Here is a 17,285-nt window from a genome sequence, read left to right on the forward strand (position 1 = left end):
GATCGGGTTCGTTAATGGGTATCGGATCGATTGATATACCGTACCACATCTTCGTATTCTTTGAGATGAAGAATTATAAGATAGTTGTTATTTTTAAGGGTTATTTTGGAACCAATTCTATATGGGTTCCATTTTATTTCATTTGGAATTAATTTCACTGTTTGAAAAATTAATAATAAAATTGAAATATTTAGAATGAGGTAGAAATTTATCTTATTAGTTTATTTTATTTTTCTATTTTCACCCTAACACTTGACTCGAATGGTAAAATAATTTCATTCGTGTCCGACTTCAAATAATTTAGATTAACATATTCAAATAAAAAATTTAGAGAAACTAAAATTTTAAGTAAGTTGAAAAGGTTATAAATTTGGGTTTTCCAAACAGGGTGTAAAGCAACTTAAACCAAAGAATTAAACAAGAAATAAAAATGAGAGCAATTTTGCTCTCTCTTTTCTACTAGATTGGACCAGGAGGTCCATGTTCTTTAGAGCCCATATGATCACTTGGGAATAGTTTCTTCACAAGGCCTTTTATCATATAAGCAATAATGTAAGCTGAACTTGGACTAGAAAATTCCAACTTGTAGAAACCTGCATATTTGGATCAATATGTTTTAGTTGTTATAGCTATGATACTATGGTAACATCCGTCTAGGGTTTCTATTTTACAAGATTCTAGTTAAGTTTTTATAGTAGTTGACGAGTTACCATAGTATCATAATAAAAATCCTGAGTACGTTTAGATTTTTTCACATCTATTTATACTTTAAAATATAAATATTCACTTATTTATGTGAGCTCCCTAAAAGTGAGACAGAAAGTTATTATTTAGAGACAAATCAGGATTTATTGTAAGCTGGCCCATCTAAATCTAGGTGAACTATCAGATGAGTGTGATTGATACATTGACACGTATCAGATAGCCTCGATTATACCTAAGAAAAAAATACATTAGGGTTACAGAGAACTTAAGTGGACACAATAAAGCCATCAAATACCCGCGATTGATACACTAACATTTGTGTCATGTAGTATCCGCATGCCAGACCGAAGGGAAAGCCAGCTTTTGACCCTCTAATTTGATCATTCATCCCACCATCTTTTAAGACATTTTCAATCCTCTACACTTAGACTTAGCCCAACACTTGTCCTACAGCTTTGTCTTTTTTTGGTTAATTAGGACTTTAGGGTGCCAGGAATCCCAAACTATTATTGGTGGTCTTGCATGGAGATCTCTCTATTTTCTTCTCATAATCTCATCCTATCTCATGGAAGTTGTTTTCAACCACAATTACTTTAGATATGTTTCATAGTATCCCTCCTCTCCTACCTTCTCCCTTCCTTTTCTCATGTCCTTATCCCTTTCTTTTACCTATTCTTGGTTGCTGTTTCGGGTCCAAGTGCTCCAGGACTTGGATTCTTCCTCTTGTGTCCTTTTTCTTCTTCTTTTTCTTCTTCTTCTTCTTCTTCCTCTTGTTACTATTAGTTGCTTCTTGTCCGATTAATGTGGAGAAGGCTCCAGGAAACCCTAACTATTAAAGTTTTCCATATTAATATTTCTCCTTTCACTAGAATGTCAAGTTTTTGGTCAAACTAGCATTATCCTAAATTTTATTTATAAAAAGTTGACCACGCCACAAATTTAATATTACAATGAGTCTATTTAATTATAGTTGTCAGTAAAACGCTAAACTCATTAGCATTTTATCTAGCAGAGGAACTATTAACGAGTTTCATCATCTTATTCTGAGATAAAATCGTTGATTTGATTAGTGTTTCATGTGTGACCATTAAGAATAGCAAAACAAAGGGAATAACTTAGCTGAAGTAATTATCATTTTATCTAAAAATTAAATTAGTTTACTCAAATAAATCTCTGGTATAAGACCATGTTTTATTTCGCTTACTTATATATATATATATAAATTAGTTGGCATTTTTATGTAAAATTAAAATGTTGAATTCTTCAACATTTTAGTAATAGCTATAGTAAAACAAATTTATTTTGATATTAAATTTATGGTGTAGTCTATTTTGATAAATAAAATTTGAGTTTCTAGATATCAACAAAGTTGAATTTGAATAAAAGTTAATATATTTTAGTTCAAAACCACGCGGGTCAAATGTGAGAAAGGCTCATGCATACTAAAACCTACGAGGGAATATATATATTTCCTATTAAAATTACAAAGTAAATAAAATTCGTCAAAATTTGATACCAAGTTAGATAACTAGTTTACCCTAAACCGAATCAACCAATGCATATTATGTCTTTTAAAAAAGGACAAGTCCTCCATATTTATCTCTTTCTATAGCCATTGTTGAGTTCTTTCCATGCTTCTTCCTTTCTTTTTTTTGTTTCTCATCTTTCTATAGTCATTGTTTGCATTGACTTAGTCCTACTACCACAAACACCTATCCCATGGATAGGGTTTGGAAAAGTGGTGACCAAAACCCCACCTATTCCAATGCACACTAACTCCTAATTCAACCCATTTGAATAAAGAAGCCAATCCAATCCATCACTTGATCATCGTTATCCTTCACGTCTCTAATCTTAGGTCACTGGTCAACTTATTATTTAAATCTTCCATTTTAGAAGTGGGTTGAGTGATAATGTCTGCTGCCAATGAGAAGGACAGTTCATGAGGAGTTCTGGAGAAGATCTTCTGAGAGATTTGTGCAAAATATATTCTACTTCTTTTTTTGCTAGCTTTATGATGCTTTTTGGTTGGCTGTTGGCTTGAATTTTTTTTAAATAATATTGATTTTATGTGTTTTTTAAGAGACGGGAAAATGAAAATATTAAGGGTTAGATAGTTATTTAATTTTCTTTTTCATGTTAATATCATTGTAGAGGTAATAAGAAATATTAAATAGTTGAGAGAGTTAAACGTGTTAAATAAAAATTAGTAAGAGGATTTTTTTTTCTTGTATAAGTTGATAGATAAAAGATATAAGTTGATATATGTAAAGTATAAGGAAATAGAGACTCTATACCTAGTGAAGGTAGAATTTGAGATTTGTGAATTATTTTAGTATCTTTTATCTCTCATTTTATATAATATTTACCATTCGCATCAGTAGTCATCTTTGCAACTTTTTCTTGTCATTTTGTATAATCGTGAGTGTTTAGGTTTGCAATGGTAATGATATAGTCGTTGGACACTAGCCTCTTTGTGTCTATGGGTGTAAATGAGCCGACCCTGAATGAGTCGAGTTCGATTCAGGTTCGGCTTGAAATTAATTTCGAGCCTTGGAATTATGTTTAGGCTCAGCTCAACTTGAGTCGAGCTCAAGCCAACTTGTCGTTGCTGAAGGAGGAGAAGCCGGCTTGTTGTTGTCCAAGGAGGAGAAGCTGGTTTGTCGTTGCCGAAGGAGTAGGAGGATGAGGCTTGCTGTTGTCGAAGGAGGAGAAGGAGGAGCTTGGCGAAGGAGGACGAGGCGACATCGCGGCAGCTTAAGGAAGACAATCACATATGGGTTAGGGATTTGAGAGATGTCAAATGTGAGATTTGGGAATTAGAGTTTTGTGAGAAACTCTTTTATACCGAGCCGCTTGTTTATTTTGACAGCCCTATCTGTGTCTGCTACCCCGTCAAGATCCGAGAGATTTTTCTCTAGAAAACAATAATAAATATTTTTTCGATAGTACGTGGATAGTAATAAAAGCAATATATATATATATATAGATAAACTATGCCTTAGAGAATTGGAAAATTCAATTGCTATTGGTAATCGGTGAGTGTCCAATTCAGGCATCTATGGTTTCTTAAGATAATAAAAGGCACAAAGTTATGTCTCCATTGTGGCATTACAGACCCAAAGTAATTGGGGGCATATTTGCATTCCAAGGCAAGTCACCGCCCTCGCAATCTTCTTGTTGACATGCCATTGGGCCACGTATAATCCCACGATGCCGACGTGGGCCCTTTCGAGCCACGTCATCGGCAAAAGATATCCCCTTTTCTCTTTTTATTTTTTTATTTTAAATTTTATTTTTTCTTTACCTCCAATGCAAGTCTTTCACCCTAACTCGTTGCATGGTTAGGTAAATATTTTAGCTTATCCTACTGTGGTGGATACCAATCCTTCTCTTTATTTGGGATATTATTATTATCTTTTTCTTTTCTATTGAATGCGTGGATAGCATATGGATAACCTTTTTTAATACTTTGAAGTTAATCACAAATACTGACAAGTTTTTGGCTATCCAATTATGCCCTAATCTAATATTTTATTTTATTCTCTAATCGTAATCTTCTTCTTAGAAAACACTCAAAGTTTTCGGAGCTTTTACAATTTAATTGTAATTAATTTTTTAATCCGTAAGCTTGAACTTTTAAAAATTGAGTGCATATACTTTTTTTTTATTATAATTGATGCTATTACTAATTAAAAATTAGAATATAATTAAGTCACAACAAAGTTAACATCATCTTTCTAAGGGATTACATTCTTTGCCACAAAAAACTTTTTAACTATAATAATTGCTATTATATTATTTAAACTATCATAATTTATAATCAAATCGTTGGGCCATTTGAAAACAATTTCACTCTATTCTATTAAAGAGTGATGAGAAATATTTAAGGGGTCAATGTATAAAAATAAAATAATCGAGGGTGTCTGTATGAAGATGGGCAATGATTCAGGGGTATAGATGTAATTAACAAATTATCCTACTAATAATAAGCCGTAACGTTTTTATTCTAGATAAAGTGGGTCCCAGATTGGCGCCGACATGGCAGCTAAGGTGGGGCCCGCACATGCGAAGAAGTCTGGAAGCGGATAAACGATCCCATCGCTTCTCTATCAACCGCGGCTTGTGACGGTTTACGTCAGCAGACGTCACCTCTCCATGAATGCCAACGTGGCATCCATACGAGGTCGGAGCGGGAGTGGGGGCCCTCCCAAGGAAGCGCGGAACCCACCATCATCCGAGCGTCCGCATAGAAATTCCTCCGCGAGGAGACGGACTCCCCGTTCGATCCCCACCTCTGATACGTGGAGCCATCCCAACTGGAGTCAAGGTTGGCGGTCGACGTCGGCTCGATCGAGTGGGCCCCGGTAAGGTCCCCCTCTTGTGGCCACGTATGATCTCACGGCCACGTGTCGGGTAGCTGGCCGAGAAGGATGGTATGTGCCGTGTCGTGCGGTCTCGTGCTCCGTGATTTATTTTGGCCAGCTGGAGCGTGCACAGTAGGGGGGTGACCGGGAGGGGCCGTGGGGGGTTCACCGGCATGTGTCTTTAGACCGACTTCCGAGAAGCTTCCATTTTCTCTTTAGGACGAAACTGACCTATAAAAGCAATGGATTTCTCATTTCTCTCGATTAAAATAGATTCCTAAACCAAAAGATGTTGTTAATAAAAGCATTTTAAAGATGAGTTTTAACAATCACGCTGAAACCGTTAATTATCATTTTAATTTGCTATCATAAAAAAGAATGCCGTTGTTACTTGAACGAGAAATTCATACATACGCAGGCATCGGATACCTTTCTTCTCCTCCTCCTCCTCCTCATTCTCCTCCAGATAGTTCACCACTATGGGAAGCATATACCCCCTACAATCTTATCCAATTCGTCTTTCAATTTTATCTCGAATTTATTTGGAGACGGCAAGCTTTGTTCTTATCTTATCCTCGCTCTCTCCGTTACGGACACCCGTAATCCCGTAATGGGGGAACAGGAAGGACAACGAGCACGTGATTTGAATGGAACATCCGGTCCCCATTTTTTTTTTTTTTCAAATCCTATCCCATCCTCTCCCTCTGCCCAAATGGCAAATCCGTCATTTTAGGTAAATATATCATCCGGATAAAACCACCGTCTATTCCCGGTAGTCCCAGGGCTTGATATACAGCCTCCTCTTTCACGAGTTTTATCTCCCTCATTCGTCTTTTCTCTCTCCGTTATCCGTCTCTCTTTGTCCATCCTCCATCTCCGGCGTCTCTTTATTCGACGGCGCAGCGATATTCCGGATAAAGTTGTCGGGGTATTATTCCAACTGGTAGAAGTTTTAACCAAATCAAATCCACCATTTCTAAACACCCCCACATGCTCTCGCCTTCCTCCTTCCTCCTCTTCGTCTGCAACACCCACCGATAAATCTGAACCCTAACCCGGAACGCGCCAGCGCAGGAAGAAGACGAGATGCCTTCTCTCTCGTGCGCGAACCTTCTGGAACTCGCTGCGGCCGCCGAGGCTGACTTACCGGCGGCGTCTCCGCGGAGCGCCGCTGCGCGGCTACCCCGCGTGATGACGCTCCCCGGCGTCTTGGGCCCCGACTCCCCTACTTCGCCCGCTCCGGTGACGCGGCGCATCGTTGTCGCCCATTTCCTCCCTCTCCGCTCCGCCCCTGACCCCGCTTCCCCTTCCGGCCTCTCCTTCTCTTTCGATACCGACGCGCTCCCGTTCCAGCTCCGCTCTGGCGTCCCATCTCCAGTGATCCACGTCGGCGCCCTCCCGCCTGCTGCAGCCGTAGCAGTTGCCAACGTCGACCCCTCTATTCTCGACGAGCTCTCCCACCTCCTCTTCTCCCGCTTCTCCTGCGTGCCCGTTTTCATTCCCCCAGACCTCCACTCCCGCTTCTATCACGGCTTCTGCAAACACTACTTATGGCCTCTCCTCCACTACCTCCTCCCTCTAAACCCTAGCTCCCTTGGTGGCCTCCCCTTTGACCGATCTCTCTACCGCTCCTTCCTCTCGGCGAACAAGCTCTACGCCGACTGCATCACCGAAGTCCTCAATCCCGATGACGACCTCGTCTGGATCCACGACTACCATCTCCTCGCCTTGCCCACCTTTCTCCGGAGGCGATTCCCAAGGGTAAAGCTCGGATTTTTCCTCCATTCCCCTTTCCCCTCTTCGGAAATCTTTCGCACAATTCCCATTCGCGAAGACCTTCTTCGTGCGCTGCTCAATGCCGACATTGTCGGGTTTCATACCTTCGATTACGCTCGCCATTTCCTCTCTTCTTGTTCGCGATTATTGGGCTTGGGTTACCAGTCTAAGAGGGGGTATATTGGGATCGAGTATTATGGGAGGACAATTACTGTGAAGATTTTGCCGGTGGGGATTGATATGGGTCAGCTCAGATCTGTTGTCGCGTCACCCGAGACGGCCGCCAAGGTCCGGGAGCTCATGGAGACGTATAAAGGTCGCACCTTGTTGCTTGGGGTAGATGATGTGGATCTTTTTAAGGGGATCGGGTTGAAGTTTTTGGCGATGGAGCAGTTACTAGAGGAGCACCAAGAGCTGCGGGGCCGGGTGGTGCTAATTCAGATAGCGAACCCGGCGAGGAGCCAGGGGAGGGATGTGCAGGAGGTCCAGGATGAGATCCGATCAATTGGAAAAAGGATCAATGAGCGGTTCGGACGGCCAGGTTATGAGCCTGTTGTGCTGATTGACCAACCCATGGCGACCTATGAGAAGGTTGCTTTCTACTCTGTTGCAGAGTGCTGCGTTGTCAATGCAGTGAGGGACGGGCTCAACCGGATCCCCTACATCTATACGGTGTGCAGGCAGGAGAGCCCGGTATTTGATGGAATGCCAAAGAAGAGCATCATTGTGCTGTCAGAGTTCATCGGTTGCTCCCCATCGTTGAGTGGTGCTATTCGGGTCAATCCATGGAATATTGATGCAGTGGCAGAAGCGATTAACTCGGCAGTGGCGATGCCAGAGGCAGAGAAGCAGTTGCGGCATGAGAAGCACTATAAGTATGTCAGCTTGCATGATGTCACTTATTGGGCTAGGTCACTAGATCAGGACTTGCAGCGGGCCTGCAAGGACCATTACCTCAGGAGATGCTGGGGGATTGGGTTTGGAATGAGCTTCCGGGTTGTTGCTCTGGGTCCTAATTTTAGGAAGCTATCTGTGGAGTACATAGTGTCAGCATACCGGAAGATGAGCAGTAGACTCATTTTACTGGATTACGATGGAACGATGACGCCACAGGCTTCTATCGACAAAACACCAAGCAATGAAGTCATTTCTCTTTTGAATGGCTTGTGTGCCGATCCGAAGAATATAGTTTTCGTTGTCAGTGGGAGACGAAAGGATGAGTTGAGCAAATGGTTTGCTCCATGTGAGAAGCTAGGAATTGCCGCAGAGCATGGCTACTTTACAAGGTAAATATATGCTTCTTTTTTGTTGTATTATTATTCTTAATTGTGTGATATGTTTGAAGAAATATTAACTAAGAGGAGACACATTTGAATTTGGGTGGAATTGTACTCTTTAAATAAGAAGAATGTGATCGTGTGGAAATGCGGCAACTGCATGATTCAAAGTTTCGAATCATATTTTTTTCTTTCTTATAGAAATTAGATGGTAAGTGCCATAATCTTGCTGTAGTATGGTAATCTGTTGTATAATAGGTATAAAGAAAGAAGAGAAGCTGGAAGATAGGGGTGATAGGTGACTGTTACTACTAACAGGCACACTTGTAAAAAAATCCAAGTTGATCTGATAGATAGTATATAGTGTATTTATAAGAATACTAAGATACTAAGAAGAAAGTAATCTTTGTTTGTTCAAACTGTGATTGACAATAAACAAACACCATTAAAATTATCATGATATGTGATGCTAAAGAATATCTGTATATAGGGATATGTCTGTCAGCTCTTAGGCATGTTGTTTCTAAGAAATGGTTGCCTTTTTTGCAGGTGGAGTAGGGATTCCCCTTGGGAGTCATGCAAGTTACCTGTGAACTTTGATTGGAAAAAGATTGCTGATCCTGTGATGAGGCTTTACACAGAGGCAACTGACGGATCTTCCATCGAACCTAAGGAGAGTGCATTAGTATGGCATCATCAGGAGGCTGATCCAGATTTTGGATCATGCCAGGCAAAAGAACTCCTTGATCACCTTGAGAGTGTGCTTGCTAATGAACCTGTTGTTGTTAAAAGGGGCCAACATATTGTTGAAGTGAACCCTCAAGTAAGTAGGATGTGATTTTAGCTGTTTTGAACTTACTACCAAATTGTGTTTTTCTTGATCATACAGAAGACCTCTGTTATACATCCACAATTTGTTATGTTCAAGTAGACATAGCATTCAAGCTAAAGGGGCTTGACTAGGATTGAGTTCTAGACGATGTATGCCCACCCAGCATTCAAGTGACATTTACTGTCCCACAATCTGTTTTCATATCGAAGCAAGTCATGTATCCTGCGTTATGCATGTACTAGAGTTGCAATCTTAATAGAATCAGAGGCACTGCTGAACCAGGATCATCTCACAAAATCCGATTTAACTCGAGCTTAAGCCTACATGTCATTATCTCATGTCAACCCAACTCAGCTTATATCTTTATTCCATTTATGGTAGAGTTCACATTGATTCCTAATACCATACCTTACATTGGTTCACTTCCTTGTGTCCACTTATTCGTTTACTCCTGGAGGATTTGTCTTCTCTGCTCATATTTCATGTTAGTACTGTTTGATTCATACTTTGCTTACTGTGCAGGGAATAAGCAAAGGTGTGGTGGTGGAGAATCTTATCTCAACCGTGTTGAGCAGAAAGCCACCAGACTTCATTCTTTGCATTGGAGATGATCGGTCAGATGAAGACATGTTTGAGAGCGTCCTAAGCTCAACAAATAATCCTTCATTTTTATCAACTGCAGAGGTCTTCGCTTGTACGGTTGGTAAGAAGCCAAGCATGGCAAGGTATTATCTTGATGACTCGGTTGATGTTATAAAGATGCTCCAAGGCCTCGCCAGTGCATCATCACAACGACCCAGACTAGCACAATTTCACGTATCCTTCGAAGATTCCTTCTGAAAGAACTATAAGTGCAATTTCTTGGTCTGGTAAATTCAAGCATTATCCCCTCACTAAGGTTTAGTGAAGATTGACCAGTAAAGTTGAAGCTCATGACGCCATAACGTTATGCTGAACAGAATGGTAATGAATCTGGTGACTACTGGGAGTGTATATGGCAAGGGTAAGGAACACATAATAAAGATTTAGTTCATGCAATACTAGAATAGCAATTACACACAAGACAACTGGCTTTCCATACCAGTCCTTTCAGTTTGTATATAGATATATCTATATATCTATCTATCCATATATATATCAAAGCTTTTCTTTCCTTTTGTAGATAATGGACACAGACATATGATCAGCGCATTTGATGTTTTTATTCTCATACCTGAATGTTCTGTTACTGCTTAGCATCTTGCAACTTTCTATGTCTAGTCGAACTTACTGTTATCAATTTATTTGTGAACAATGTACTTGTGAGGAACAATTTTTTGGATATTATTAACTGAAGGATCCACTTGAATATGGTCCTGATTTTCTAAGTTTCTAGTGTTTTAGTTTACAAAGTATGCAGAAAATATCTTTGCTATCTCGTTTAAATTGTTTTGAGCTTTGATAAATGTATTTCTTATCACTGGAAGTCATTTCGTTTAAATTGGAAATCATAAGGAATATGGAATTTCTTTTGAGTTTTTTATTTATCACATTAGCCCTTCGCTAAACTTTATAAACTGAGCTAGACTCATCCCAAACTTAACGAAAAGAGTCTAATATTATCATATCAACATCTGTGTCATTAATACAGTGAATTGATTGGACTTTTACTTAGAAGACGACCTTGAACTAGACGAATTCAGCAATTTATTTATAGGTTAAATACATTTTATCAACGTTCTTATTATACAAGCATTAGCATATCTTATAAAAAAAACTACTATCCAGTGAACTGAGAAAAATAGATCTCTTATAGTTGACATAAATTCTACTCTATCCAAAAGGGCAAAAACAGAGCACCTCTGAATCATCCAAGATGAACGCCGGCATTTATGTTGCCTGCCTCCTAATCCTTATCTTCTTATTTAGTCCTTGGTCAAATATAAATTCCATTTTTGGTCAGTGAAATATTATTGATCCATAAAAGCTAATTACCTTCTTAGCATTGGCACCCAGTCTACTTCAGCTTCTGGGCCTTTGAGGAATAGAATAAGCTTAAGAAACTTTGGCACTAATTGTGGCGATTGGATAAACGTGAGGAAGTGAAACTCTTACAGCAGCTTATTTTTTATAATTATTTTGACCTTTTCATAATGAGAAGAATTGTGTTCAAGGGTTGAACTTGAGACATTATCTACCATTATAGTTATTCTAATTCTTTATAAATTATTCTAGTGTTTAGTTGTATATTAATATGGTGTCGTTTATAATAAATAGACAAGATAATGATAGTAGAAAAAGAGGAGAGAGATTAAAATAATAATTACTTGAAGTAATATCCTTAGTAAATATAAAAATATTATATGTAAGATAAAAAGTTAGCGAGAGAAGTAGGAATTATTATAACCAGTATAATAGTAAAATAATGTGAATGTTATATATGTTTATATTTAATTTAACTAAACTTAAACAAAATTAAATAAATCAAAGGTGCTAGAAAAATGAAAAAGATGACATGACACTTCAAAACTAAATGAGTTAGAATATAAAAAAAAATTTAATCATGAGTTTATAAAGATGTGATATATGTCCAATGGATCTCTATTTATGATTATTTATAGATCTTATCAAGAGAGATCCTAACATAATTAGAGATCACTATCACACACTTGATACCATATTAAATGCAAATGGGACAATGTGACATTGGAATGCATGAGATTGCCATGAAGTTGTTGGATAGAAACAACTAAGCGTTCAATGATTTGGAAAGCAAATCAAAACTCCCACAAGATACTAAAAGAGAGTTAGAAATGCATGGCTTTGCTTTAGAGTGGCTTAAAAGAATTGAGTGTAGAAAAAAGAGGAGAAAAGAACATTTTTAAAAATTAAAAATTTATATCTTATATTTTACTTTTATTATTATTACTGATAGCCATTAATAATAGAATAGAGAATATTGCATTCCTTTCTTTTAGAATAAGAATAAGAAAAAAAAAAAATCCAAAATACTTCTCAGTAAAGTTTGACTTACTTAGGACTACTATATGATAACTATTAGTTAATGTATGGATATTTTTAGACAATAATGTAGGACATAAGAGCAAAGTAGTAAATATTCATAAAGGTAGACTATTTTAATGATAATAACATCAAAGAGAAGAAAAAGAGAAATTTATCATATTAATACTTATAAATTGGTCCTTGTATTTTACTTTGAGTGCTTCAAAAACACTTGTCATTACTTTCTTAATGGATAATTACCATAATTAGTTAAGTTAGTTATAGATATAAAATGACCATAATACCAACAAGTTTTATAATGTTATGGTAAAAGTAATTAAAAAAATTAGAACCCAATTTTAAGGTCAAATTAGAAGTGTTCGAAGTATTTTAATTTTTATTTTAAAAGTCCCTGTTCCATTAGTTGCTTGTAAGTGAAAATTAAGATATAATATTTTCAAAACACCAAGAGTAAAATATATGAGCCTTCCTCTTCCTCAAAACTATCACTATTTTTTATATATACGTTGTGAAATTCTTTCTTACCACATACCCTTAAATTAAAAGTTTTTATGAATATTTTTTTTTTAGCTCAAGGGGTCTGTGTGGATATAAAAGAAATTTGAAGTGTGTACATAAAAAATGACAGATAGTTTTAGAGGGCTAAGTATAATTATCTCTACAAATAAAACATATGATAATCTTGATAAAATTTCAAAAAAAGAAAAGAAAAAGGACTCAGACTCAACTAGTCAACTTGGGAAAGCAACATGAGATGGGTCTACTAGAACAATACAAATATACAATATTGAACACCCACTCCCTTCCACAAGTCCCAAACCTAGAAGAATTTAAAGCCCTTTGCCCTATTAAAGAAGGCATCCACCTTTGTCCACTCATAAACTACTCAAAGCCCACCACCCTTCCAACTATCCCCTGCCAAAGAGCATTAACTCCACCAGCCAGTAGCCAAACCCCCTTAGTTTTTTGGCAACCTCTGCCACCCTTGCAGACCCACGATGGTGAGAGATAGAGATAGAGATAGAGAAGAACAACTACTCACAGAACTCTACTAAGATATTGCAAAAAAAATAAAAAAAAAATAGTATATTTGAATTTGAAAAGAAGAGCTCCCTTTCCCCTCCTGACATTGCCATTCATTCTACCATTACTACACCTCAACCTTCTTGTTCATTTTTGGCTATCTTTCTTACTGCATGAAGACAAGGGTGGAGATTGAAAAGTTGAAATGTTTTCTTTTATCTCAAGTAAAGGTGAATTAGTCTCCAGAGTACATAAAATTAATCAATCACGTTGTATTTTTTAATAGAAAAATAAAACGATAAGAATTACAGCATGAACTTAGTAATGACTTTGTTACTTTCTTTAATTCTACTTTTTGGTCAGATTCAGATCAAGTTAGAGCATGAGAAGAACCTCCTCCATTGCTGCTGCCACTTACGAAAGAAAAGAGAAGAAAAAGAATGTAATAAAACTTTGAGCAAAGCAAACCATCCCATGAAACATATATTTACTCTCTATTAATTAATCCCTTACCATGAACAAGGAGCAAGATTTGAAAGCTAAATCTATGTCAGAGATCATTTCCGACCTTGTTCTGCCTCCCCACAACCCACAGCAATGTCCTCCTTGTGAATGAAGGGGCTTCCTCTGCTCTGGAGCTTATAACGCTATTGTTGCAGCTTCCAACCTCCACATCCCAATCCGCTTCGCTACTGATGCTGTTCTTGAGTTCAGAATCGTCGGCCGGCGGCAACCGGAACGACGAAGCCCGCCTCGAAGAACCAACGAAGACGGGCTTATCTTTCTTCATCCATATCTTGGAGATGGAAAAGCTCTCATTTTTACGTAGATTTGCAGTACCACTAGAACTGTTATAGTTATCAGCTCTAGCTCTAGCTCTTTCTGTCCTTGATGCATCGAACCGTTTGAATCCTTCTCTTGCTGAGCAGCAGTCGCATTCCGACATCGCAACCCGGTGCCTGGACTTTTTAACCGTTGGCTTCTTCTTGGGTGGTATAATGGCAACTTGAAGCGAGGACGTGCCGTCCATCACGTATTCATACGATCCCATGGAGAAGCACCTTCTTTGGTCCAAGTTCTTGTTGCAGCTAGTACTACTCCCTTCACCCTCACCTGCAGCAACTTCCACGCTCCTAAACTTGCCAAGCTTGACAGGAACCACCTTTGCATCTGAAACCTCTGAAACGTTCAATCGAATCTCCTCTGGCTTTTGCGAAGATTGATTGCTCGAAGGCTCGAAAACTTCTTCTCCAAGAGGACCCAGATGAGCATTTGGGCCAGAATCCCCTCTCTCAGGTGCAATGATCTCTCTTGAGCTCTCACTTCGGGACTCTAGAACAAGGAGCACAGGGCTGCAGCTGTTTCTAGGAGGGAACTCAGAGAGGAGGCTACTCCTACAGAGAGGGCAAGTGGAGTGGGACAAGAGCCATGTATCTATGCACTGGACGTGGAAGGCATGGCTGCACTTGGGGAGGAGCCTGAGCTTGTCATCCCCCTCAAACTCACAGAGGCAAACAGCGCAGTCGAATGGATCCTTGAGGCCTATGATGGCTTTGTAGAGGAAGACTGGGAGGGCATCTATGAAGGATTGGTCCACCCCTGCATCATGGAGGTGGAAGAGTTGCTGGAGTTGGCCTTGCAAGGCTGTGACGTTGTCCAATCCTTCTGGGTCTCTGCTGATGGGTCTGAAGAGGTATCTAACAAGGAGGTGGAGCAACCCAGAGATGAAGAAGATGACTGCTAGGATCATAATTATGAGGAGGATACTTGGGCTAATCTTGTTCTCAAAGTTGGCATAGTAAAGAGGAGTAGAAAGAGGTGGTGGTAGTGGTGGTGGTGGTGGTGGTGGTGGTGATACTACTGGTGGTGGTGGTGGTGGTGGAAGGAAGGGCAATGGGAGTTGAGCAGGAGAAGAAAAGACATCTCTAATGGCACTTCCATGCAAGACCCAATTCATCTTTTAGTCTAAAGAAGGAGATAAAACTCAAAAAGCTCGCCAGATTCTCCTTGGAAAAGCTTAATGGTGTCCTCCTTGGCTCCAGGATCCTATTTGAAATTAGAAGAAGGGAAGAGAAGGGAAGAGGAAGTAGTCACAGGCATGGAGTGAGGAAGAGAGGGGAAGATGTGATCCTTAATGGGTGGAGAAATTAATGGGATGCCAATGGAAATAAAACTGGAATTGATTGCTAGAGAGAGGAAGGTGACCCAATTTATTATACAAGTTATATATTTTGCAAGGTTTACTACAACCAATGGTAATTAAGACAAAGAAGGAGAGAGAGAGAGAGAGAGAGAGAGAGAGAGGTGAATCTTAGGAAGAGCAAACTCTTTTGGAACCCAAAGCTTTTCTCTACTCCTCTTTGACTTTCCAGAAGCCTTTTAGGAGCAGGCCCAGAGTCCCATTAAATTCCATATGGAAGAAGTTTGATGCTTCTACTCTGTTTTCATCTACTCCCAAGTCCCAAGTTCCTTTTTTTAATAAGAAAATTTTGCGTATAACACCCAATGCCCATACAGTTTTGCACTTTTATTGCAATTCACATCTTATTTTTTTAATATTTTTTTTCATAAGTATTAAGTCTAACCTAAATCGATGAGGGTTTTCTTTTAGCATTTTATAGAGAAGGTATTATTTGATTTTTTTTTCCTTATCTTTTCTTTGGAACAATTACATCCCACGTCCTGCATTTTTGTAAATTTATGATTCACACCATACTTTTATTCTAAAAAAATAAACAAAATATTATGCTATAATCAAATTTAATTTTGCAAAATAATCTCTTGATAGTCATTTAAGCGAGTGTCTTTCCGAGAGGAAGAAGAGAGTTTTTTAGATATTATGACTAATCCTTTCCCATTTTTCGTTGTATGACTAAATGAGAATCCTAATTTTTCATAATAAGACGCAAAAATGAGGCGCGGAATATAAATGCTAAAAATATAGGGCCTTAAATTATAGAAATATCTTGTTTGAAATGCAATTCTTTTCCTTCTTTTTCTTGAATTAATTACTTAGACAATTGAACTATTTTCAATCTTCATATATTCCTTATTTAAATTCTTTTAAACACTTAACCCCTCGGCTATTTAAAATTTCTGAAAATTTACATATCACACTATCTTTTAACAAAATTGTGATTTATATGCTACATTTTCACTATTTATAAATTGAGTTTTATAATTTAGCGAATATGTGTAGAAAATACTCTATTGTTAGATTTGTCAGTTAAACTTAACTAAACCTCTTGATTAAGTTAACTATACTAAAAAAATTATGAAATACCCTCAACCAAGTCATACTAAAGGTATTTTAGTTATTTTAAAAATAAGGACATTTTAGTCATTTTTGAAAATATATCTTAATTTTAAAGAAATATTTTCACGATGTTAGGTGAAATCTAACCCATAGTAATTTCTGCATATATTCGCTAAATCATATAACTCGATTTATAAACCGTGAAAATATAGGGTATAAATCATAATTTAGTTAAAAATAAAATAGAGCCTCTGATGCAATTTTCCTACTTTAAATTTGTATCTCTTTCTTTCCTCTAAATTAAGGACAAAATAATTCACAAGAGTATCTAAATTTGTCCACTATGACATATCTTAATAAATAAATAGACAACAATTAAAGAGACATTTCACAGGGTTTAGGCATACTTATTAGATCAACCTGAGAGAGAGAGAGAGAGAGAGAGAGAGAGAGAGAGAGAGAGGTTGACATTGGATTAAAAGTCCCACTGGGGTCAAACTTATGGTGGATCTCACAATTAGTGCCGGCAAAAGTGGAAGCCAGTGGCCAAACCTAAATTAAGGGGGGGTTGCTTCTCCAAGGCCTTGTGTTCTTCTTCATCCTCTTTTTTGGGGTCTTGGAAACCTTTTGTGGGCTCTCTTTATTGAGGTTGGACATGGACATTGGAGTGGGAGTTGGGATTTAATTGCTTGAGCTTGGATTAATTATGATTCTTTTTCTAGTGTACAATGTCTATTGGTTGACTTCATTTTGTTTTTTTGTTTTTGTTTTTTGGGCTCTTGTTTTGTAGCAGTTAATCAACCTAGAGCACACCAACCAATTGAGTTGTTATTATAATCTTAAAGTGCCATTTAAGTGGCTGTGTAAGTAAATGGTTTGCTATTTTAGATGAATTATGTTACTCTAGTAATGATACCAAGTAATTAAAAAATAATTAGAATAGAAGCATTTGAACATTATAGCTTTTTTTTTGTGTGTGTGACATAATTGCCAATGAAATTATTGGTCTCTTTTAGAATTGCTTTTGTAGTTAATTTTTAAGATAA

General features: G+C 37.9%; 2 protein-coding genes across 2 annotated transcripts; one reads left to right on the forward strand and one right to left on the reverse strand.

The window, feature by feature from the left end:
• Positions 1-5,859: 5,859 nt before the first annotated feature.
• On the forward strand, positions 5,860-10,324 carry LOC140800053 (probable alpha,alpha-trehalose-phosphate synthase [UDP-forming] 9). Its single transcript, XM_073154691.1, has 3 exons — positions 5,860-8,134; positions 8,675-8,948; positions 9,480-10,324. Exons 1-3 carry the CDS (start codon positions 6,159-6,161, stop codon positions 9,795-9,797), a joined length of 2,568 nt encoding a protein of 855 aa, XP_073010792.1. The 5' UTR covers positions 5,860-6,158; the 3' UTR covers positions 9,798-10,324.
• A 3,073-nt stretch (positions 10,325-13,397) lies between these two features.
• On the reverse strand, positions 13,398-15,189 carry LOC140799580 (RING-H2 finger protein ATL13-like). The gene has a single exon (XM_073153959.1). The coding sequence runs from the start codon at positions 14,938-14,940 to the stop codon at positions 13,534-13,536; it is 1,407 nt and encodes a 468-aa protein (XP_073010060.1). The 5' UTR covers positions 14,941-15,189; the 3' UTR covers positions 13,398-13,533.
• Between the last annotated feature and the right edge of the window lie 2,096 nt (positions 15,190-17,285).

This window comes from Typha latifolia, chromosome 13, assembly GCF_019914945.1.
Source record: "Typha latifolia isolate L0001 chromosome 13, TyphaL0001v2, whole genome shotgun sequence".
Lineage (NCBI taxonomy): Eukaryota > Viridiplantae > Streptophyta > Magnoliopsida > Poales > Typhaceae > Typha > Typha latifolia.

Bases quoted from the DNA above. Each gene is read 5' to 3' on its own strand.
- LOC140800053 (XM_073154691.1), top strand. From the start codon at position 6,159: ATGCCTTCTCTCTCGTGCGCGAACCTTCTGGAACTCGCTGCGGCCGCC. The intron at 8,135-8,674 runs GTAAATATATGC...CCTTTTTTGCAG, and splicing joins GAGCATGGCTACTTTACAAG to GTGGAGTAGGGATTCCCCTT. The intron at 8,949-9,479 runs GTAAGTAGGATG...CTTACTGTGCAG, and splicing joins TTGTTGAAGTGAACCCTCAA to GGAATAAGCAAAGGTGTGGT.
- LOC140799580 (XM_073153959.1), bottom strand. From the start codon at position 14,940: ATGAATTGGGTCTTGCATGGAAGTGCCATTAGAGATGTCTTTTCTTCT.